The sequence below is a fragment of the Electrona antarctica genome (genome assembly GCF_951216825.1).
Source record: "Electrona antarctica genome assembly, chromosome: 13".
Lineage (NCBI taxonomy): Eukaryota > Metazoa > Chordata > Actinopteri > Myctophiformes > Myctophidae > Electrona > Electrona antarctica.
Genome location: NC_136794.1, coordinates 23,352,428 through 23,378,355, shown reverse-complemented (window position 1 = coordinate 23,378,355; position 25,928 = coordinate 23,352,428). Strand labels below are relative to the sequence as shown.

The following is a 25,928-nucleotide window of genomic DNA, read 5'->3' as shown; positions in this document are numbered from 1 at the left end:
CGTGTGTGAGCTCCCCATCTGCGTTCCCATTAAGTCATGTCAATGACATCTATATCTTCAACAGCTGACTAGAGCCTATGTTATGACTTTAGGAGACAACGTGCTCCAAAGAATTGCAACAGTAAACTGCTTCCCACACATGCCTTAGTGAGCTGTTGCCTTTGTTTTCCCTGTCTCTGTGGTTCATCTTCCATGGTCGTCTCATTAAAATGTGCTGCATGCGTTTCTCATGAATGTCCATGCGGCCCTGAAGTAATATCTCCCCTTTGTGTCAGCGGTAGATGTTGACTTCCCACGCGGGAGGCCAGGGTTCGAATCCATATTGGGGCTTACCCAATATGGATTCGTTTTCCGTCATCTCTGGGGCCAGCTCCTGACGACCAGAAGCCTAATATTTCCCTTGGGCAGGTGGGATTCCCTTTGGCTAAGAGGTAAGATGTTTGGACTGGAGACCATGCAGTGGCTGAATCAATAATGGTGCATGTTATTTCATCACCCTACTTAATTCATAAATGCAAAATAAAGATTAAACCATGGGAAATGTAGGCATCATAGCAAGCAACGACAGCAAATTCTAAAAAACAAAAATACATAAATAAGATAAGTTAAGATACTGGCTAATCAATCTCTCAAGACAGATTCAAAATTTGTTCCCACATAAGACCACTCAGACTCACTCCACCAGACCATCTGAAAAGTATGTTAATTTATAGTGGCCTGTGGCACTGTTGACATGTTATGGAAGCCCAGGTTTGTTTTGATAGTGGCCTTAAGCTCATCTGAATTGTTGGGTCTGGTATTGACAATACAACATAGATTCTCTATCTATGGGATTCAGGTCAGGCAGTTGGCTGGTCAGTCAAGCACAGTAATGGCACAGAAAAGGAAATCAGCATCTCTATAAAGATGTTTTTTTATTGATTGAATACTTTACGAACAGTTTGCAAAGCAAAGGGAACGGTGGCACAGATTTATACAAAAACAATGCTAAAAGGATAACCCAAATAACATTAAAGTCCTGTGTATTCAATTCAATTCATATAGCTGCGTCAGTGTCTGTCCGGCCAAGTGAAGGCAGCATAGCTTGATAAGGCCACTTTGAGGCGAGCACACATCACACCTGTAACTGGCCACGAAATCGTGTCAGTATTGCACTGCAATAGCAGATAAATAAATCTTGGCTAAACGGCATTGGCCACACATCCAGGTCTTTAGTTAAGTTATAAGACCTGGTACTTCAGACACACAAAATAGGGCCCTTTAGTATCTGGTCTGCATTACGAAACTTATGCACCTTTACTATACTGCATGTTAGATATTGCTTATAATGTATATCATCGGATGTACAGTACAGCTACATATGATCAGAAGTGTTGGTGAATTCTTATAACAGTGTTCTTAGACTAAGAATACAGTACTGCTGTCACACACTACTCCTTTTGTAATGGCTGGGGTTCCCTCATTGAGTCAAAATGGGTGTTATACAGTTGCATCCCATAAGATGGTATTCTGACACCACTGATGGCTGAATCTAGGTCAATTGTGTGTAGCCTACAGTAGATAGTTGAAATATGAACTAATGTTTATGCTGTTGCTATGAGGCAGTGTGTGGAATATATGACTACATTTGACCAAGACCAAGAAGTGAGAAAGAAGAGAGCCTCACATAATAAATGTCTGGCAAGGCAGTTTAAGTGCCAAAATATCCATATTGAATGAAAGTACACTTTTTGGTGGGCTACTGCATTTTGGTTGCCTTGAATGCATTTCAGTTCTATCTGAACAACTCACTAATCCAAACATCGTTCTTTATATTTGTACGACGTTGTTGTGTGCAGCTCTGCTCACAACACGTCACATCGCGACACACTGCGAGCTTGTAGATCAGCTATTTCATTTGTGGCACAAAGTATAAATCAGGCTTAATTAATCTCCATTTCCATCACTCTTGGTGCAGTTTCACTTTCATGTCCTCGGCTCTGCAAAGTAAGTTGTGCAATATTAGCCTACAGCCAGTTGAATTGTGGAGCCTTTTTGTAACATTGTGCTTGCTAAGACTTCACACTGACTCATTCTAAATAAAGCCAAGTATGATTTGAGCCCAAAGCAAGACAATCCTTCCTTCTCTGGAGCAAGGTTAGCATCAGCTTTGTATCATTAAAAATAGAATTGCAGGATTTAGCCGAGGGCAAACTGGTGGATTGTGGAAAAAGGCTGGATCAGCCTGGGGGCTTCTCCCAGCCCATAGGACTCACGATAGTCTTGTGTTCAGCATATAAAGAATGTACAACGCACTTAGGGGCAGAAAGCACTCGAGAGCTCTCAGAATAGTGTAGCTACTGGCTACCAGTGGTGGAAATGAACTACCGTAAGTACATAGGAGACATAGGCGAGAGAAGGTGCACCATATGACCAATAGGAGACTGACCATCTCTTCACCTAGTGCAACTCTTTCACTCATTTTGTTAAATGCTATTATTCAAAAGGTGGGTTATCATTCAGCATATGCTAGCTATCATTTTCTTTTGCAGTTTAAGCAAAAAATATATATAGCCTATATCCACAAATATGTTGTGGCATATGCAAATATATGTTCATATATTTTAGGATTTTATTTCAAGGTTCGGATGTCTGTATTCCTCTAAATCTATGTTAAAAAAGGCCAAATCAACATAAAAAAGGCAAAAAAAAATCAGCCGCCGCCCAACGCGCTGAACGCAGCAGAGACACTGAAGTCTCACTCTTGCCTTTTCCTGAAACTTGGCAGCCCTGGTACATTTACTAAAGAAAATACATCAGAGTAAGCCTACTTCTTCCACCACTGCTGGGAATAGTGTGGCTACACGGTACACCTACAGTATGGGCTATACACTGGCACTGCCTGCTGCACTTTATTACGTCTCCCAGGGAGGAAGATGTGATGTCATCAACCTGTGTCCGTTCTAATGCTACATTCTTTTTGTTTGACAGCTGAGACTGTGCAAGGTTTTCTGTGCTCATAATGAACTCTCTAGTTCCCTCCCACACTTGTGCATCGCCTCTCTGCTTTTATCAATGACTTGTGCACGCACACACATGCCCACGCTAGGGGCATGTGTGTGTCGACTATTAAACTAGTCCTAGACCTTGTTGGTACTATAGTTGACTGAAAAAATGTTTTTTTTTGTTTCGTTTTTTGTTCCCCCGTTTTTGTAGGCCTCAAGATCAGCCAGATTATAGTTATGGTCACCATTGTACAACGTTTCTTTTTAAATACAACTATTATAAAAAACAAACAAAAAAACAACCCCTTTTATTTTTTACATAATAGTTGAATTTTGTATGTAATAGTTAGACTAGTAAACTAGGCAACTAGAAAAAATCACTGGAAGTGTTGCACGCACGCACGCACACACACACACACACACACACACACACACACACACACACACACACACACACACACACACACACACACACACACACACACACACACACACACACACACACACACACACACACACACACACACACACACACACACACACACACACACACACACACACACACACACACACACACACACACACACACACACACACACACACACACACACACACACACACACACACACCGTACATGCCCCCACGCGTTTCTAAACAAAACATTTACACCACATCAGCATTTTAACAGATTAATACTCGTCATTCTTTTTTAGTTTTTATTTATAAAATGAAGTTGATCAAATGAAAGCAAACATTCAACGATGGCAAATGAGATACTCAACACTAAGTCCCAATAATCTCTCCCTTCCTGACAAAGAAGCATTAAACATCAGAGTCTTACGACAGAGTCTTTACAAGGCAAATAATTTAAGGATGAGACAAAAACAAGAAACTGAAATCAAAGGGTAGTTACACAAACAGTCTTGGTGCACACAGTTAAAACCCTTAGTGTTCATTAACTCTGGAAGTGCACGAATGGACCCAAAAGGAACCTCAATTGTCCATGTGGGTCCAGTTTTGCACTCTCAGTTAAATCAACACTGAGGTTTATACTGTGCATGTGCTCCTAGCGTATTAAATGACTTTGGACAGGCATTGGAATGACAAGCGTTATTTACCCAGACTTCGCTATCACAAAAATCATGTTTCAAAGACTTGGCCCGCATTGTGTTTATGATACAGTGTTGGAGTGTATCAAGTACTGCCCCTGCACAGTGATATAAACAATGCACTTGAACTTGAAGGTCCATGGTTCTGAGGCTGTGAGAATATGAGTTGGATAGAACATGGTGGGACAGCAGACAGCTGATGTCAAAGTCTCGGTCAAATCCGAAAAGTAGGTCATGGAAATTAAATGGGTTTTCCTGGTGTAACTGATGGTGTAACTGATATTAAGCACCTGCGGCTGTGCTATTTTAGCTGGTGCTACATCACTAGTTCCGGGAACCCCCAGGGGTACAGTGGATTCCAGGTGGTCCCCAGCTAAATGATTGATGGTTAGGATTACAGTAGGAACCAAAATGGACATTTATGGGTCTGTGACTTAAATGAACACAGAGGGAGGATATTGGGGAACCAGAGATACAAAAGAAGTACAAATAATCGTATCAGTTAGGGGTCCAGGGACGGTGGCCTAATGCTAATCAGACTAAAAAACTCAAATTAAAAAGTGCTTCAATGCCTTCCATTATCAGGTTCATCTAAGGACTTATAATATATGCAGGGATTTAGTTTATCTATCTGGAAATTTTTATAGACTGTTGAAAAGAGTTCACCCATTCTTTTTAAATAGGATTATTAGGACATCACAGTCAGTATATTATGGCAAACGCTGATCCAATGAGAATAATACATCTAACTTGGATCAGTGTTATGGTCCTGTCGTAAAGGTATAAATTAATGAAATGAAGATGAAAATGGCACTGCACAGTAAATGTGTGAGCATGCGTGTTCACTTGCTGGCAAATAAATGAAGCAGATGTTGCATCCCATTCACAACCACTCACAGAACTGCCACATGTACTTGTCAGTAAGTGACTCGCGACGTGGTTGAGGTACTAATCAGCTAATCAGAGCTTTCAGTTTAAAGTAATTTATATTTCACTACTCAGCTTTATTTTAAGTCGTATACAGTATTTACTATTTTGTATCAATTTGGTGTACCTTGAAATGGAAAGATTTTATTTGAGAAACATGTTGAAATGAAGGTGCCCAAATGGTTTGAAATGCTGCTATGTAGGGAGTTAGGGCCCTATTTTGGGGCAGGTGGATTGGCATGAAATACGGCGAATGAGCGAAGTGTCCTGCTTGCTGTGTATTTGGTATTTTGAGGACTCGCCATATGACAGAGTGGGAGGGGTGCAGTCGTTTGCAAGTCAGCATCGCACTGCAATTTGGGGGTCAACGAGGACCAGGACTTGCACTGTCCACTACCTGCCTGCTTGGATTAGGTCTACTACGAGGCATTCGCTCATCGATTGCTATTTTCTGCTCACTTTAGTTTTTAGAGGCACACCCAGATATACGTCTCACACAAACCTGCTTTGTATCCTATGCTTGTCTGTTTCACTTTGGTATGACTCCATCAAGCTGGAACACATTATTATAGCATGTTTTCTTTTTTTACGCATTCAGCATTTTAATATTTCTTTTTGTCATTTTTATGGTTTTTAGTTTTACACAGAAACACAGGAAACCAAGGGCAGAGAGATATTGCTTGTCATACTCATAGCACTCAAAGCCAACTCTCAGAGGGGTACCAATTAAGCCCCATTCTATAGACATTACTCATGGATTGGTCACACGAACAGGTAGTACACACTGACTCTTTATACATGACTACTGCATGAACGTCCTGGGCAGAAATCTGCTCAAGCACCACTTTGCTGCAGAGATAAATAGCAGACCAAAAGTGGACCCTGAGTAGACATTTGCCTAGGTCTGTGCAGCAGTCATGGCAGACGTTTATTTGTTTGTTGTGTCAGATGTATTATCTGCATTTATTATTTCCTCCCAAGATAATAATCGTACATCATCTGCTCTGGGTGGTCTGTTTGAGATGTCGTAGAAGTTGGAGACGACATTGCACGTCCCACAAAAGGACCTAATTTTGCTCTTGGGAGAAATTTGGTTTCTGAGACTTTTCTACACCAGAGTCTAAGATCTTCAAGAAGATAATAATGTCATTCCAAGCCTTACTAATGGTATGAAATGGTATATACAGTATACACCATTTGTGTGAACGTCATTTTTTAATCAGATCTCACGAGCGGCCTGTGATCAGTGTTTGTCATACCCACCATGATTATACGCTGGTTTACACAAAATAGGGTCCATGGACTTTTCTTATTTTTCATATAAAGAAGTTGTTCATATTAATTGGTTTGAGATATTCCCTGAAATACAATTATGGGCATTTCAATTGCTCAGTGTATTATGAATTTTACTGTCTTAACCAAAAGTACCAGTCCTGCAACGTCTTAGGTCTCTTGCTACCTAACCCACTGTGTTGTGAACGTTGACTACCTTAGTCAGAACTTCATAATTACTGTCCATATAACAGCTGAGATAAGGCAAGTAGGCAACAAACTCAGTTATATCAAAGACAATCTGATATGCTTCATTATAGAGACAAATACAGACACTCAGGGTCGTGTGACTCATACAAAACAGAGCAATAACATCAAAGGCACACATAAAAAATAAAGATATAAAACATATATTATATTATGTACTTCAGTCTTTTCTTCAGTTTAACAGTGTCTTCTGCACTGAGCATTGCAGTTCCTTTGGGCACGAGGGACATACAGTATACTGTACTATCCGGAAACAGGAAGTCTGTCACCACTATTCAAGAGCCTTTGGCGAGGTCTCCATCTCTGTGGCTCTATGCGAACACCTGGGTGGGTGTATTCACAGTGTATATGTAAATGCATAGGTATGCACACTTGCACGCTTGTTTCTGTGCGCACTACAGCACATAGTGGATGGTATGGATTTCTCTCAGTTTTTGCATGTGTGTGCATTCTGTGTGTGTTCTCTGGCTGCACACGTCTAAACACAGCGTGCATCTCTGGGTGTGAATCGCCTCCATTACATAACATGCAAGTATGTAACTTTGGTGTCAACCCCTATGACATTCTGGGCGGTACACTTGTAGAATCCTGTGTCCCTACTCGATGGGTTCTGAACTATCAGTGAACCCTGGGCGCTGAGGTAACGGTTGCCGTAGTTGCGCGCCTGTCCTGTTGCCCTCAGCTGCGACCTGTCAGGTGTCTCCCAAGTGATGGTCGCTCTGGGTGTTGCTATGGCTTGGCAGGACAGCTCCACGGCAACTCCAGGGCGTGTGTAAGTTACAGGGGAGGGGCTTATTGTGATGCGAGGAGGGTAGGCGATGACGATCACAGGGACCATGAGGAGCGCAGCCGAGGACGAATCGTGGTTTGTGGTTCGGCAGGAGTAGGATCCGCGGTCGAAAACAGATGCCTGCTGGACCGTTAGTGTTCCATCTGCATGGACCAAATACCGCCCTGAACCACTACTCTCGCCCCGAGACAATACCTCACCGCTGGGCAATGTCCAGGACAGAGACCCTTGGGCATTACCAAGGACCCGAGTAGCAGAACAGATCAAGCGAAGGGTCTCCCCATTAACGATGCTGACTAGAGAACCCATTCTTGTGCTCAGCACCGGTTGCAGTCTGTTTTTCACTTGTTCTGAGACGGTGCCACCAGAACGGTGCAATGGAACTTCTGAGCGAGGTGCAGCCGGTATGAATGGGCCTCTCTGTGGAGGTCTTTCTGTTACTGGCCTAAAAGGACGAGCTGTCCCAAGAACAACTCGAGGTGGGCCTCCAGAGTGACCTGAAAGTGGGATGGCTGGTAGACCTGCAGAGTTAGAAGCGTCATATACACCCGAACCTCTTGGGGCAGGTCTCTCTAATGCCGGTGTCCTGTGTGGTGGTGGTGGCGGTTTAGCCTGTGTCTCAGAGACCACCAGCTCCACTTGTATCCTTGACTCTCCTCTCTCTCCTCTCACCACACAAACCAGGGTCCCAGTGTCAGTCATACGCACACCCCGTAGCTCCATGGAGCCATTCCGGTGCACAGTGATCCGGCTGCCATAGTACGGAGCCGGCAAAATGCCGTTACCTCCTGGAAGAAGCCAGGACAAGCGGGGTGGAGGCGAACCATGAGAAGGACATGGTAACATCACAGTTTGTCCTCTAACTGCTCGTTGTTTTACTGAAGTTACTGCACTCACCACAGTGTTTGTGGAGTTACTAATAGCACTTGTACCACTATTGCTAGTGCTAATGCTGACCCTGCCGTTAATGTTATTTGTACCACTCGTGCTGCCAGTCTCTCCTATACTAGTCCTACTCAAACCATTATTACTTACTATGCTGGTTCCAGCTCCATTACTGGGCCCACTACTATTTATAACACCAGTATTGCTAGAAGCACTATTTGGTCTTCCATTGGCTGTACTAACACTGGCACCATTACTAGCCTTCCCATTAACGTCATTGATATTTGTCCTTCCCAGCCCACCGCTAACTGCTCCAATACCGGTTGGACTATTAGCACTGTTAGCATTATTACTATTACCATTAGTTGTAATCCCAGGTCCATTGCTATTTATTCCCATATGACCTGGTCTAATAGCTATATTGTTAGCCTCGCTCACTCCAACACTGAATACACTGCTACCAAGCCGTGTTGTGATTGTGACTCCATTGATAGGCCTGTTGACTCCACTACCACTACTGCTGCTACTGCTACTGCTGCCATGAGCGCCATTACTACCAAACCTGCTTGTGCCTCCATTATTAAATCCATTATAAGAATCCCCATTCAGGTCTGTATTAACATTGACAAGAGAGTTATGCCTGCTCCCATTTATAGTGCTGCTGCTACTACTGCTACTACTGCTGCTGCTTCCATCACCACCGGACCCACTGTTTATACTCCTGCCTCTCCCATGAACTCCTACAGTAAGTGTACCACTCACCCTGCTACTCATCCCATAGTTAGGGAGTTCCACTTCCAGGCCCACCACCCTGATCCTCACCCCAGCCACGTTGCTTGCTCGGCATGTATAGTTCCCGTTGTCACTCCTTTGGGCTAGGCGGACTTCCAGAGTTCCATCCGAAACCACCACAACCCGCTCTGAGAAGTAACGGGAACCCAAGCTCTGAGGGATTACGCGATTGTTTGGCGAGAGCCACGTGACGGTGGGGGAAGGATGACCCTTGGCCTCGCAGCGAATGGCGGCAGTCACTCCCTGTCGCACTTTGATGACACCATAGCCTAGCACATCAGTGAAGGTTGGTGGAGAGTTCATCATGACCTTGACTTTAATCTTGAAGGGATTAAACATAAATGAATAAATAATGCATATTAAAATGTGTGCATGGATGAAAGAAATGTAAATTAAACGAATGCTCTCTATGGGGAATTGATTGTCTTACCTTCATGGTATCTTGCCCTCCTTGGTTCTCAGCATAACATGTATACTCCCCTTCCTCTCCCATCCCCACCGCTGGCACTAGCAACGTTCCATTGTCAAACACTGTTAGCCGCCGTGTGCGTCCTCCCCTCTCTTCCCCCTGCAACACGCTGTTCACCATGGTTCCATCTGGGAGGCTCCAACGGACAGCTGGGTCAGGTAGTCCCGATGCCATGCAATCCACCTAGAGACAGCAGCAGGATATTTTCACTGCTGCTTTAAATGTCTTTTTTTTAATAACTACCCATATGATGTGTACCTCTACTATTTTAGGTTATGTTAGACAAAAGTGAAGTCAAAGTTACACTTTAGATACACTTAATGTGTTACACAGTGAGTAAGCAGGTTCTATCTCAAGGACACTTCATACATGTGGACTAAAACTTGCTGACCTTTGCAATCTCCAACCTGTGACCTTTCAATTTCATGATGGTATACTATAGACCAGCGGTTCCCAAACCTTTCAATGCCAAGGACACCCAAATACCCATAGCCCTGTCCCCTAATGAGAAATGGCTTTAAAACCAATCTACAAGCTTGTCAATCTGCAATTTTTTATTTTATTTGTAGGGACACCAGGGTGAAACTGGCACAATCATCTTATGAATTGAATTTTAATTGTCTTTTTTTCTTTCTTTCTTTTTCTTTCTTTCTTTCTTTCTTTCTTTCTCTTTCTTTCTTTCTTTCTTTCTTTCTTTCCCTAATTAATTAATTAATTAATTGATTGATTAATTAATTGATGAATTCATTAATTCATTCATGAATTGCCGGTGTTGCCGGTGTTGACAGGATGGGACGGCGATGCAGGGAGAGAGGAGCCTCCATCTGAAGGAGGTCATTGGGGTTGGAGTGTAGATGTGTCCCGCTCTGCAATTGTGTCCCGCTCTGCACGAGCTCCACCCTCACCGTCCTCTTATCAACCTCACCGTCCTCTTAATTAATTAATTAATTAATTAATCAATCAATTATGCCCCCTCCACCCTTTTGCCCCCTGGCGATCTGTACTTTTAAAACCTGCGGGATAGATGTTGTAACCACTAGAAGATCACTTAAAGGGATCCTACCTTCAGCGGTCTGCCAAATTCCACCATCTGATTGGACGGTTGCCTGGGTTCGATCTTGGCGGGCTTGGTTGCCACGGAGACTCGGAGGAGGCGGTAGTCATCGGCCACCTTGTTGCGTGCAATGCACAGGTAATCTCCAGCATCCTTCTCCGTCACGGTCTGAACTGAGAGGCTGCCGTTGGGATGTACCTTAAGCCGTCGGTCAAAACTAGAATACAGACACACAGACAGACACACACGATCAGAAGAATATCAATGGCATATCAACTGCTATCAACGTATGTGTAAAGGCTTAAATCGTACTTTGGAAAGTACAGCCGCTTCACATTTCTCAAATTGTAATTTGCCTTCTCAGCTACTGTATATGCGCACGCACGCACGCACGCACGCACGCACGCACGCACGCACGCACGCACGCACGCACGCACGCACGCACGCACACTCACACGTACCTGAAGTGCATGTCAACTAGTTTCCTGTTGGGTGTCCTCCAGATAACGGTGGGAAGTGGGCTGCCAGATACGGAGCAGTGAAGTTGCAGGAAACCCCCGTAGTGAACCATAGTGACAGAGGGTGAGGTAGAGGTGATGCGAGCCTTACTGAGGGGGCTGACAGGGACAGCGGGGGCTCCTGCATGGTTTACAGTGGAGGGTGACACTTTGGTGTAATTAACAGAGACTGCTGGGGAGAGCGGAGCCGACGGAGACGGCGAGGAGGAGTGTACCGGGGAGATGTTGCCTGTCGCATCGCTTTTGGGAGATGGATTATTAGTGTAGGGGGTGCGGGGACGAGGGGAGCCAGGGGAGTTGGGGGAGGGTGTAGAGGTCCTGGATCGATCGAATGGAGATGGAGGGGAGAGTCTGCCGGTGTTGACAGGATGGGACGGCGATGCAGGGAGAGAGGAGCCTCCATCTGAAGGAGGTCGTTGGGGTTGGAGTGTAGATGTGTCCCGCCCTGCAATTTCCACTCCTCCTCTTCCTCCTTGTCGGTCCCTCCATCCCACGAGCTCCACCCTCACCGTCCTCTTATCAGCTCCCACAGCATTGGTCGCTGTGCACTCGTAACTCCCAGAGTCCTTTGGTCCCAGTTTGCGAATGTGCAGTGTGCCGTTGGGCAAGACAAACAGGTTTCCGTGGAGAAACTGTGACGTGCGCACCAGCGTCCCGTCCGGGATTCGCCAGCGTAGGATCGGAGGTGGGGCACCGCGGGCGGAGCAGTGGACATAAACGGGCATTCCCAGAGTAAAAAACAAGCGGTCCTCTCTGGGTTGGTGTATCACTGGGGGCATTGAAGACACATGTACACGCACAGAGGAGCTGACCGCACCAGCCGAGTTGGAAGCTACACAGCGATACACACCCCGGTCACTAAGTACCACTGCAGAGATATGGAGCGTTCCATTTGCATGCATGGTCATGCGACCATGGGAGGAGTCCTCAGAGGTCTTTACAGAGCGGTCAGGAAGAACCCAGGAGAGGAGAGGAGTTGGCACAGCATCTGCCTGGCAGTCCAAATGCAACTCTCCGCCCTGATGGATAGTAGCTTCCCTGTAATTGGCCAGCTGCATCCGTGGGGGGCGGGACCATACCTCCAAAGTGGTGAGCATCCTGTGATGGAAAACAGGACATAAAACATTTCACAGTTAATGGAGACAAGTGACAAATAATACTGTATTATAATTAGAATGTCTAATATTCATGGTATTACCTGTCACGACCCAGTGAGCTTTGTGCGCTACAGATATACGTCCCCCTGTCTTGCATCTGTACATTGTAGATGACAAAGGTTCCATTTGGCAAAACCTCAAAACGCTGGGTCCTGGAGTGTACTGACATCACCGCTCCTAAGAGGAAGAAAAATAAAGAGAGATATGAAGATGAAGAAAGCAATCAAGAGAGTGGGAGTGGGAGAAAAGAGGGAGAAAAAGAAAAAAATAAGAAAGAAAGGCAGTGTAACGAAGAAACAGGAAAGGAGTGGCAGGGAGGGACACATGTGTAGTGAAGTCAGTTCCAAGTGAACAAAATCTTCCATGACTTGTTTCCACCACTGTATAGAAAAGCCCATTGTTTGCATGCCAGTATGAAATGGTGGGTGTAAGTGGGTGTTACTTTTTTTGTCACCGTAAAAGTGACAAAAGTGTGCGCCGTGCGTGATTGTTCATGCAAAACTGACAAGAATTAATTTTCAATTTTATGGCATAATAATTACTGATTGCTTTTGGAATGATGTGTTGAATATTTATTGTTAATCATATTTTGACAAGTAAACTGTTCATGCGAAAAGCTTTTTAGTAGGCCTATTTGAATGACACATTTTCTGAACTCATTGAAATGAAAATAAAATTACTCCCAAGGCTGACTAACATTCACGAGCATTTTTGTAAATTTGTTTGAAATGTGTGCACATGCATGCATGTGTGTTCCTGGCTGTGTGTACCTGTGGAGACTTTAGTCCACGTGATGGTGGGTTTAGGCTCTCCCGTAGCCTCACAGGCCAGACTTGCAGTGGTCTCCGCTGGGACAGACACTGTCCTGATATGGGGATCAGCAATTCTGGGCCTGGATCTCAAAACTGGGACCTGTGGCCAACACACAGATAAACAGGATGGAAATACTAACTAGATTGAATGAGCAAAAAATAAATAAAAAAAATCACACCCGTGTGAACTGAGTGGTGTAAGGTCTTATATAGCCTGTCTGACGTAATTAAATCATGTCTGACGTAATGAAATCACACCCGGGTGAACTGGGTGAACATAGCAACCATGCAAATTTTTTGAGCACAGACAGACAGACAGACAAACAAAGCCAGTTGTAGGAGTGGTTTACACCACTCAATAACAATTACCAATGACAACCAAAGGACACAAAAAAAACACATTCATCGTAATCGCCAGCTATTATATTATGAGAAATTCAGAAACCATTTTGAAACCATATTCACCTGTGAGGCCTGTGGTTTGGTCTGGGCAGGCCTTGCAGCAGAGATCTAGGAATGGATTGATCATTGATTATCTCAAATCCCACAGGCTTAAACTCTACAGTACATAATGCTGTTGATTATAGGGGCACATGTTTTTAATCTCCTTCTTAGATCTTTCAAGCACTACTCTGGAAAATCCATTAAATTGAAAAATTGCTATAAACCTGATCTCCGGGAGATTAAGCGTGGGTCAATTTGAACAGACATAATTGTCTACCGGTATTTTCACATCTACAGTGCAGTGTAACCAATTTCCTTCCTATTCTTCCCCTCTGGGTCTGTACTGTGTTTGTCTTGTGTGCTGGTGTTAACTTAGCAAGAGCTCATTTGGAAAAAACGACATGCTGAATTAATCTGCTGTCCCAATTGTGGGCACAAACATTTTCGAATTTTTCCATTCATTTTACAAAATCTGAAAAAAGCAATTCTACAAGCTCACAATGCAACATGTTGTGAGCTGGTTGATTGGCTTTTTCAAAACAAATATAAATAGGTGTGATTATGTTCCACTTGCTAACTAACAATATACTACTGTATACAGTACACTATATATACTATATCTACAAATTAGATGTATATTAATTCACTACATGAATTAATGAATGAATGAATGAATGAGCGAGCGAGCGAGCAAGGGACAAATGAAAGAACTGAACAAATATTTCAAATAAAAAGTGGAACAATCTGATTCTGTTCCGATTCCCACCATAGCATTGTCGTTTTTTAGATAACACATGCCCACTAGGCTACGTGTCCTATGAAGAGATTCAAACTCACCCCGGGTGAGGCAGAGAGGGGCGGAGCATGAGGAGTGCGCTGTCTGCTGCCGTGGGAATCTGGAATGGAATTAGCTCCTGGGTTCTTCCAGCTGGGGGGAGGTCTGCTCTGCTCTGGCACCCCAGAAACTGGCACCCCTCTGGGGTCAACCTGCTCTAAGCTCGGCCTCTGCCTGGAGGGTTCTCCGGTACTCGTGGATGTGGTGGTTGCAACCGGAGTACTGGTAGTAGTAGGAGTAGTGGTTGGAGTAGTGACAGGAGTAGGAGTAGTGGTTGGAGTACTGGTAGTAGTAGGAGTAGTGGTTGGAGTACTGGTAGTAGTAAGAGTAGTGGTTGGAGTACTGGTAGTAGTAGGAGTAGTGGTTGGAGTAGTGACAGGAGTAGGAGTAGTGGTTGGAGTACTGGTAGTAGTAGGAGTAGTGGTTGGAGTAGTGACAGGAGTAATACTTGTGGAGATAATAGGAGTAGTTGTCCTAGTAGTGGGACCAGTAGAAGTAATAGGGTTTGTTGTTCTAGTGGTGGGTGGAGTAGTCGTGGTCATCAAAGGAGTCGTTGTAGTGGTAGTAGGGAGAGTAGGCAAAGTAGTAGTAGTAGCAGCAGCAGTAGTAGGAGGAGGAGTAGTAGTAGTAGGAAGTGTAGTTGTGGCACTAGTCGTAGAGGGAAGAGTTGGAGTGATTGTTGTTGCAGTCATAGTGGGATATGTCATTATGTTGCTAATGCTTGAAGTTGCATGTCTTGTAGTAGTGGTGGTGGTTGTAATGTCATCAATATCAATGGGATTTGTAGTTTTTCTAGTAGTAGGGGTAGCAGTACTAGTGATGGTGGTGATAGCAGTGGCGATTGGATTTTTACGTTTACTTATTGTGGAAATAGTAGTGCTTCTAGCAGTACTAGTTACTTGGATGCTCGTAACTGGAATGGAGGTGACTGATGAAGTTGTAGTGATTTCTACAGTGGTGGTAGCTGTGCTGGGCACTGTGGACAAATCAGGGGAGGAGGGAGAGAGGGACACATATGATTCTTCTAACAAATTCCAGTCGGTCGCCGGTATTCCGGGTGCTATGCTATCCGGGATGTTGACCGAGTGAGTCATCATGTCTTCTTGTCTATGTGTCATTGGGGGAGAGGTGGTCTGCGAAGAGGAGCGCACAGGGGGAGTTGATGGGGAAATAGATGGGAAGGGGTTTTCTGTAGGAGAAAGAGGGAGAGAGTCTGAAATGACAGGAGATGCAGAATTCAATTCCAACTCATTTGATTCCTTCATTTGATCCTTCTTTGCTAACATCATGGTTGAAGAACTGGATGTAGGAGACAGAGACGGAATAGCCACATGGGCCACGGTGGTGTCAGAGGCCACAGAGTGTGACCTCGGTGTCGTGGTGTCTGGCAGAGGTCGGGGTCGTGTCACAGGTCGCCCCCTGGGACGGTTGATTCGTTTCCTCTGTCCGATTCGCCTGCGAGCATTCCAGGGGCTCTGGGGCCGTGAGTTGGGAACAGAGTTAGGCAGAAGCCGTGGGTTCTGAGGCCTGGGTTCAAAGGGCTTAGGGGTCGATTCCCTCTGCTCCTCTTCTACTGGTTCAGGGACAATTTCATTGGTTCTGGATGTCACTGGGTCTATCTGTAACACTGCTTGTGTGTTTGTCTCTGCCTCATTCTCTCTCAATCTTTCTGTCTGTGTTTCCGTTGACCTCCCCATTTGTAGGTCTGACTCCTGCTCTGTGCCACTCTCTGTGTCCACATTTGTCTCTGTTTGGGTGTTTATTTTTGTCTGTCTGTGTGTCGGCATCTGTGTGTGAACAGGGTGCAGGCCTTCCTCTTGTAGACTGGCATCATCAATAGATGACCCTTCAGATTCCGTTTCCCCATCTGTCTCTCCCTCCACTCTTACTCGATCACGACTAATCTCATCCCCATCCCTTCCTCTGCCCGTAGGCTCTTCCACGCTGTTTGACTGGCTGGTGCTGTTAAGAGCGGTCCTGTCGCGTATCTTGGCCAATAAGTCAGCCCATTTCTGGGGGTCTATCTTCTGTTTAGTAGAACTAATTCTGCGTCTGTTATCTAAGTGTTTCCTTCTCGGTTCAACAGAGGATGATGCCCCTCCACTTCCCCTCCTCGGGGCGCCCGCTCTCACGGGTACCCGTCTGCGAGGGTGTCCAGCTGGATAACGTCGGTTTAGGGGCGGCTGGTGTGGTCTTGTACGCCTCCTATCGACTAAAGCATTTCTATCCTCCTCTTCCTCCTCGTCTCCTGAGCCATCCTCTACCATATTACTCTGTAGCAACGGGGCTCGTATCCGAGTTGACCGACCGGCAGCCGACTGGGGCCCCCGGGGTAATGACGTCATGAGTGGCCGGGGTGGTCGGGGGTTTAAGTTCAGCTGTGTAGAAAGAGAGTCAGCACCATACTGGTTCACCACCGTGCAGCGGTATTGGCCGGCATCATTCATAGAAGAGTGTGGCAGGGACAAGCTCCCATTTGATTGGATAGTGAGCCCGTTAGACCTGCCTGAGTCCTGCCTTACTATATTCCCATCTGGTAACACCCAACTAATATCAGGCATAGGGGAACCAGAGGCCACGCAGGGCAGTATGATAGCCTCGCCAACCATCCCTGTTAAGGAAGGCCCCACTTGCTCCCCTGGAATCGCTACAGAGGAGTGTTCCACTGCGAGACGCACTGGCAGAATGTCCACATCTCTCCCCGCCCGGGCCACGCAATAGTACAATCCAGAATCGGAGCGTTCAGTTTTCTGTATGAGTAGACCGGAAGCTGAGGCGTGGGCCCTACCATCCGGGCTGCTAGAGGGGGAGAAGAGTTGTGATCCGTCTGGGAGATTCCACTCTATGGTGGTAGGTTTGCCAGAGCTAAGAACAGGGCAGGTCAGTTCCACCCTGCTGCCCACTACTGCTGCTAGTGCTGTGACGGTGCGATTAGTAGGGATCAGCACCCAAGGACGCAGAGCTGGGGAAGACGATGAGGATGGAACAGGGTCGGGACGAGCAGTTGCTCTTGTGGTCAATATGAGCTGAAGCCTGTGCCCACTGGACTGCGCTCTGTTAAGTTGAATGCTAATAGACGGCTGTAGCAACCACTGGGGCTTGGCTTTGATCGAAGCTCGGATTCCAGTATGGTAGTAGCCTTCTCTCTCCCCAGCCTGTGTGTAACGGTAGGCCAAGTCTGGGGGTTTACTCAGCATTATCTGTCTCTCCAGGCGAACCGCCGTCTCGCTATAGTACGCCAGAATCCTCCAAAGTCTCTCGTAACTCCCTCTCTCCACGGGACACTCCAGGGACAGGGAGAGTGAGAGGGACAGCGGAGTAGAGGATGAGAGGGAGAGATCGGGGAGAGGTGTGATGTCCGGAGTGTTGGCAGAGTGAGTGACGTCGCAGCTCAGATCAATGCTGTTCCCCTGTTGATCGGACATGTCCAGAGAGGCGGTGCCTAAAGGCTCTATGAAGGATTCAATGGGTTGGACGCTGCCATGGTCCACCTCAGCAGGGGGGTCTCTTCCTGGGGAGGAGATGACAGGCGCGGCACAGGGAAGGTCAGTCTGCTGGAGCAAGCCCCGACCTCGGAGGGGAATGGGCAATTCACAGACTGGACATTGAGGACCTCTGGGACATTTCATCAATCCTAAGACGTGAGAAAGAGCCAGACAGTGACAGAGAGAGAGAGAGAGAGAGAGAGAGAGAGAGAGAGAGAGAGAGAGAGAGAGAGAGAGAGAGAGAGAGTTCACTAAACGTCACTTCATAGCAATTATTTAAACTATATTTCAGCTGTCATGCTCAAGCAGTCAAACTGACTCTACTTCACATGTAAATGACGCATAGTAGCAGTTTTTATACGGCTGCAACTGTTGATTATTTTCTTAGCAGTTATTCCATTGATTACTTTTATTTTATTGAATAATATTGAAATATTTTTACATATTTTCTTTATAATTTGTCAATCAAATAAATGTTGAATTTTATAGTCAGTTAAATCGATAATCTGGTTGACCACTTACGTCCTATCTTATACTTCGACATACAGTCATACAGTGGCACAAAGATAGCGAAAATAGCTCATCTACAAGTTCAGAACGCGTCACAATATGTTTTGAAGAAAAAAACCATTGTATTATTAATTATTTTGGATGATAAATGTAATTAATTAATTTGATTAACTGTTCCCTACACAAATGCTTGCTTATATCTAAGTTGAAGTTTATTGTCATTATTCTTTCATTCTCTCTTCTCCACATGTTATGAATGGAATATCCCACCCTCCGGGGCCATAATATCCCACCCTCCGGGGCCATAATATCCCACCCTCCGGGGCCATAATATCCCACCCTCCGGGGCCATAATATCCCACCCTCCGGGGCCATAATATCCCACCCTCCAGGGCCATAATATCCCACCCTCCGGGGCCATAGTGCAACACATAAAATCAAGCAGCTCACAAATCAAGCACCTCGTCGTTGCGCAACACATATTACCCTACATTGCATCTATCTGCACACAGCGGACGCGGTCATCACAGATTAGTCACACAGCTGAGGCCGGGATGTCAAACAAACAAATGTCAAGGTTCAACCTGCTTTCACGTGTCTATCAATGACAGGGTGAGACGGAGAAAGCGAATGTGGAGAGGAGGAGGTGGAGAGGAGGAGAGAACAATGGTCAGCATCTGGGGATGTTTTCTCAAAGGTATAGATATATAAAAAACAGATGCTTTGCATCCCAACACTAATATCCCAATATATTAGGGTGCAGTAGTATTGTGAGGACAGTTGGACATGATCTGTTGCAAATAATAATGTCCACAGTTGTATTAAAGCAAACACTTAAAGCAGTGGGAGGGACATAACACGGCCACAGATATTAGATGAGATTTAAAGTCAAAGTCCGAAGGTAGCTGAACGCAAAGGCAAAGTAGACTAACCCGGGTGAGCGAGAGCCCAGCCTGAAAACCAGTTCATCCTGCAGTCACAGCTCCACGGGTTAGCCTGCAGTACCAGCGTCTCCAGCAGGGGCGCCGTCTCCAAGGTCTCTCTGGGCAGAGTGGTTAGACTGTTGTTGGACAGATCGAGGTGCCTGGAGAGAAAACGGTACAGAAAAGCAGAGAAGAGTAAAGAATGGAGGTGAAGAGAAATTAGGGTAAAAAGGGACAGGATGGATGGAGGCAGGGGCAGGGAGAAACATTCATCATCAACCATCATCAGTATAGTGAACATCATCTTCATCGAGATCAAAATCATTATAATCGTCATCATCGTTGTCCATTCCATTCTCATTCATTTATGTATAATATATCCTGTATATTTCCATCAACACAGATTAGTGAAGTACTGTACATTTAGAGCAGGGGAAGAGCACAGGGACTGCTGACTGTGCAGCCGACGCGAGAGGTTAAGGATGTTTACCATTATCTCCAACCACCGATGGAAACCTTACCTGCTTGCCACCCCATTAGGCTAGAATGGAATGATGCAACGGCCATAGAATGATACAGCACTTGCCACGGAGATGTCAAATGCTCACGGGACTGAAACGAATAGAATTCAGGCCATTTATCATTTGTGCTGCGAACGGACGGAGAGGTTTTACCATTCCATTTAAAGCTCACCTGAGTGTGGAGTAGAAGTACGTGTTGAGCAGCGACAGGGTGCACAGGCCGCGCGGGTGCAGCTGATGGAGGCGGTTCCCCTGCAGGCGGAGCAGCCGCAGGCTGGGCATCTGCAGCAGGGCCTGCGGGTGGAGGTGCTGCAGGAGGTTGTGGTCCAGGTGCAGCCGGAGCAGGGAGGTCAGGCCGGAGAAGGCATGGGCGGAGGAGATCTCCCTCAGCTTGTTGTAGCTTAGCTTCAATATCTGAGGAGAGGATGGGAGGTTGAAAGGTTAGAACAGTGATGAGAAGGATACGTTCTCCAGTCTGGACTATAGGGGGACGGGGAGATAAAAATGAACAACACAAAGGAAAAGCGTTTTGTTTGGTACAGTATGAAGCTCTGCTTTGGGGCATGGAGAGAGAGAGAGAGAGAGAGAGAGAGAGAGAGAGAGAATTCCACTGCTTTCAGCTTGTTATAGTTATATGTGAGTTTCATTTCAAACACTAAACAATCCACACACTAATCAGCACACTGCACGCACGCACACACACGCACACGCACACGCACACACACACACACACACACACACACACACACACACACACACACACACACACACACACACACACACACACACAGATGATGTCCTCCATTTAACCGCAACTGATTGAAAAACACCTCCTACATATTTTATACACAATTGAAGTGAAAACAGCCACAAGCACCCACCAGAACCCTGTGCTTAAATTGCCCAAATGGGCCCGCAGCACGTATCTCCATCACCATGCTGTGAATGAATCAGGGCAAGACTGAGAGAGAACCCAATGGAGATACTGTAGCACAGAAATGTTTTCTTCACTCTGGTATATAAGTAGGAAATGCAAATGTCTCCGTTATCCTTAACTTATACAAGCTTACAAACCGCTCTGTGGCACGTTGTGAGCTTGTAGATTAGCTATTTTTGATGCAGGACGCAGTCATACTGTACAACCGAATCTACTGTAAATCGGGCTTTATCCTGCAACCTCAGACTCAATACTGCGATTCTTGTGACGGGTGCGAGCCCACCAGACTCGCTACTACTACTGCTGCTGCTCTTGTGACGGGTGCGAGCCCACCAGACTCGCTACTACTACTGCTGCTGCTCTTGTGACGGGTGCGAGCCCACCAGACTCGCTACTACTACTGCTGCTCTTGTGACGGGTGCGAGCCCACCAGACTCGCTACTACTACTGCTGCTCTTGTGACGGGTGCGAGCCCACCAGACTAGCTACTACTACTGCTGCTCTTGTGACGGGTGCGAGTCCACCAGACTCGCTACTACTACTGCTGCTCTTGTGACGGGTGCGAGCCCACCAGACTCGCTACTACTACTGTTGCTCTTGTGACGGGTGCGAGCCCACCAGACTCGCTACTACTACTGCTGCTCTTGTGACGGGTGCGAGCCCACCAGACTAGCTACTACTACTGCTGCTCTTGTGACGGGTGCGAGTCCACCAGACTCGCTACTACTACTGCTGCTCTTGTGACAGGTGCGAGCCCACCAGACTCGCTACTACTACTGCTGCTCTTGTGACGGGTGCGAGCCCACCAGACTCGCTACTACTACTGCTGCTCTTGTGACGGGTGCGAGCCCACCAGACTCACTACTACTACTGCTGCTCTTGTGATGTGTGTGAGTCCATCATAAGTTACTATTGTGACGTGTGGTGAACCCACCAGAAGTTGAGGGAGATGCATACTGTACACATCTTCTCTCTCTCCGTGTGATTTATGAGATCGTTTACTCCCCAGAGAGACTACTTAGCAGGAGAAGTTGCCGCGGCTGCTGACAGATATTGCATGTGGGGGTAAGTCAACACGTAGAAATATGGGTCCTATTATCACGACAAAATATAGCAGCGTCTGCCTTGGAGGCGATAGGGGAACAATAGCTGCCGGGAGTCATACGTCCTCCCCGCTGGACTGATATCTCTGCCCTGAGGTTAGTGGCTTAACGCTTTATACAGTTATTTCACTGCCAGCAACATGGAGAAAATAATAGCATACACTGTACATAAATGACCAGGACCTGGGTAAATACATTTTGTTCTGTACTCGTATGGAATGACAATAAAACTCCTTGAAACCTTGAAATTATGCATTTGTTCTGTACACTGAAAGATGGAATATTAGACAGACAAAAAGAAAACTTACTTTGTATCATATTCAGTTATTTATCGATATCTAAGGTCAATTGGATTAGTGAATTCAACGTATCCCAGATGTGTGCACCCACTGAACAGTCTATAATAACATGCCCCTGATACAGGTGCATGTATCAAAGTGGCAACATGTGGTAACATTCAGCAACATTTTGAAGTATTTGGTTCTGTACAATATAGTGTAAACATTACATTACTCAAGCTGTTAGAACTGCTATTTGTTCTTTGTCAAGCACTGAATAAATATGCCATGTCTTCACATCACACATCACACATGATCCTGTGAGAGAGCTAAGCATACTCTATGCATATGTTCATGTTTAGGGACTTGAGTTTGCTCCAGTAAAGCGCACACTTGAAAGAGAGCAGAAACCCATAACGCTATATATTCACAATGTTCCCATCGTCTTCTGTTGCCTGAGGATATGGAGGGCGATGAAAGTACGGTAATATCGGAGGAGTCTTGTCCCTAATTTGACTTCTTCAGTCTCCATCTTCTATGACCTGCTAAAAAACGGTATCTCTGAGTCAAATTCGTAGTAATTGGTGGGGTGAAACGGATCAGCCCAAATAAAAAATGCATGACCCCATTAACATTCATCATGCATTTTGGACGTTTTGCTAAGATGTACAGCTTGGCTACCATGCAGTCACTTACAAATTCCTACATTTATTTCCTAATAAAAGCTCTCCCTGGATGATCACCGTACCAGCAAAATCGGGCTTAACCAATGTTGGTTCACTCTGCTATACCTACCCCCAATGGCATTGGTTTGATTCCCGCCTATATGACCCTGTGCTACAAATCATTTCTCTGCCCTCCTCACAGAGACACACACGAATGTCACCCCGTAAACATGTGATGTGACAAATACAATTCTGATTGTGCTCACACCACACATTCTGGCACACTACATCTCTGGAAGAAATCTGGTCAATCTGGTTACTACTGATGGTTCCCGTTTACCTGTAGCGATTTCATGTCTCGAAATGCTCCATCTGGAATCTGGTGAATGTCGTTGCCATGGAGCATCAGAAGTTCTGCCTTCTGCAGGCCAGCCAATGAGTTGTCAGGGATCCTGCTGATGCTGTTGAACCTACCAGAGCAGAGAAAATACCATCATCATCATCATCATCATCATCATCATCATCATCATCAACAACAACAACCAAGGAAATCATCAAGCAATGACGCATGGAAATATGAAAATATTACAACAACCAGCACAACCATGACCAATGTAAGCTCTGAGGTGATATGGTCCATACTGTATAGACGTGTATAGAGAGCGTGATACCCGGAAGTTACGCAGGAATGCCTGCTGAGTGGCAAAAAACTACTTTCTGGCCTTGACAGCCCAAGCATCCAAACAGAAAATCCCTATCTGATTGCATTAAACAACGTTTGTGTGTGTGTGCGTGCGTGCGTGCGTGCGTGCGTGCGTGCGTGCGTGCGTGCGTGCGTGCGTGCGTGCGTGCGTGCGTGCGTGCGTGCGTGGCTTTTTGCATCTTTGCATGTATATCCGAGTATGTGTGAGTGTGTGCGTGTGTCCTTACCCTAGATTAATGCGTAGGGTTTGCGTGGGCAGGCCAGGTGGTATGGAAAGCAGAGAACGGAAGGTGCAGTGGACCTCGCTGGCCTGGTAGCAGTTACAGGATCTGGGACAGGCCCGGCCCACGGGGACCATGAGGGCCAGCATCAGCACCGCCAGCGCCGTCACTGGCACACTCCCTCTCTGACACATCTTCCCTTCAGAAGATTAGCGGAGTCAATGGGGTAATCACTGTGAATGAGAAGAAAAGTTCATAACCAATTAACAGATCATTTTGGTTGCCAGCAGCACCACAGCCCAGCCCAGGAATCTTTACTCAATTAGCAGGGTTAATGAGCTCTCGTGTTTACTACTGACGGAACCACCACAAATACTCCTATCTATTTATAGATACAGTATGATCTAAATTCCCTCTCTTTTTCTCTCTCTCTCTCTCTCGGTTTCCAAACAGAAGAGATAGAGTAAAATCTGATTCCATGTTTGGTTTTCATTGAAAGGCAAATGGTAATGGTCCATTATCCTGACCCAATGAAATGTAAACAAAACTAATTGTATGACTTCTGAAGTCATTATATTGATATTGTGATATGAGAGTAGGGGTATGGAAAAATATAATATCACACGAAACGGTTCTACAGAAATTAAGATAGAATTGCAAATCATAGATTGTGCATTCACTGTATTACGATATATAATTATAATATCTTTGAAAAGGCATATGGTGGAGACATTGTTTATCACACCCTATATTGTCTAGGATTTTGATCACATTATCATGATATGGCACAAGAATTGTCTCTTCCTGGTTTTAATCACATTTAAGCCCTGTTTTAGGGTTTGAATTTCAATCAAAGCAATTATATTTATTTTATAGTCACAATATTGATGATTTTGTCAGATATGATTTGATTTTGTCGATATCTCAGTGCTCTAAGATATGGTTGCTAGGGCATATGCAAACATATAGGGCACACTGACAATCCATGGAGTAAGGCCTAACATATAGGCGAAGACACACATGTACAAGTCATCAGACATCTGTACAGATCGTGCATGTAGGCTCACTGTAAAACCAAATACACTCATACAGTCCTGCTCACAGCTGAGTTGAGGGTGTCAGCTGGACTGACATGCACACGTGCACACACTTACGTGCACGCACACACACGCACACACAGTACACAGGATATCCACTAACGTATACCTCGGGCTTATAGAACAACTGAAGCATGCAGATTAAAACTGAATCACATGAAACCAAATCAGTTTCATTTAACATTAAACAACAACGTGGTTTTAAGAAGAAGAAGAAAAAAGCTCAACCAAGTTAACACGTTAATTCAATAAAAAATGGGGAGAACAGCTAACATTCATGAGAGGCAAAATCATACTGGCCAGTCTGTTTAAGACACATGAGGAGCTATAACAGATTTAACAACCAACTAGGCTACATGAATGAATGAATATTTTCGGTGCTTTACATTTACATGTTAAGTTTCATCATTTGCATTTACGTTTTTTACAAAGGGGTAACATCGATCACTGTAGGCCTATGTAGACTACAGTAACATACGGTACGACCGTCCATGCCTTAGCTTTCCTCACTATTCAACACACAACAAAGACTAGCACACTAACTCGCACGCGCGCGATTATAGTTTTTGAATGGACGCGCGCAAAGACGCACGCCCTGACACGCGACTCAATTAGCCAATTGTAATATCCAAACCATAGCGCAGTGTGAAACTAGAGACATAAAAATATAAAAAGGTTGAAAAGTGAATTATGCACAGTAGGAAGCATTGTAGATGAATAGATTACCACGGTTGAAAATAACAGTGTATAGCCTACCTTGAAATCCTTTGATCTGGAAAAGTGAATTACTTTTCCGGATTATTCATTCTCCCAAAATGCTAATTTAAATCCAACAGACTGGCAATTACATAATTGAGCAGTTATTTCCCCCAGATAAGATGCGCAGCTGCAGAGAAAAAAAAGTTTCCAAGAAAGTTACAACTTCAAATCACAAAATAAGAGAAGATAGAAACTTGAAAGGGAAAGAAAAAAAAACACACACGCTCCTTAATTTTATAGCCTAACCACGAATAAAAGAAAGCTATTTTCGGAAAATCCAAACGAATTGCAGCAGTATTCCAGAGAAACAATCCAACAGGTCTGTTGTTTGCTCAGCTCCCCTCCAGTTCTGAAGTGCAAAAAAGTAGCGCACTGGCGGACTATTTGGAGACTCGTCTGGCGCAGCGTGAC

General features: G+C 45.3%; 1 protein-coding gene across 1 annotated transcript; it reads right to left on the bottom strand.

The window, feature by feature from the left end:
* Positions 1-3,702: 3,702 nt before the first annotated feature.
* Positions 3,703-25,592, bottom strand: LOC306934768 (matrix-remodeling-associated protein 5-like). The gene is made up of 13 exons (XM_079517528.1): positions 25,515-25,592; positions 23,668-23,894; positions 23,078-23,207; positions 19,927-20,168; positions 19,243-19,394; positions 14,318-17,949; positions 13,502-13,546; positions 12,995-13,136; positions 12,266-12,401; positions 11,011-12,165; positions 10,559-10,766; positions 9,457-9,678; positions 3,703-9,347 (listed from the first exon to the last, which is right to left on the bottom strand). The coding sequence occupies exons 2-13, from the start codon at positions 23,853-23,855 to the stop codon at positions 7,077-7,079; spliced, it is 8,523 nt and encodes a 2,840-aa protein (XP_079373654.1). The 5' UTR covers positions 23,856-23,894; positions 25,515-25,592; the 3' UTR covers positions 3,703-7,076.
* Positions 25,593-25,928: the final 336 nt, after the last annotated feature.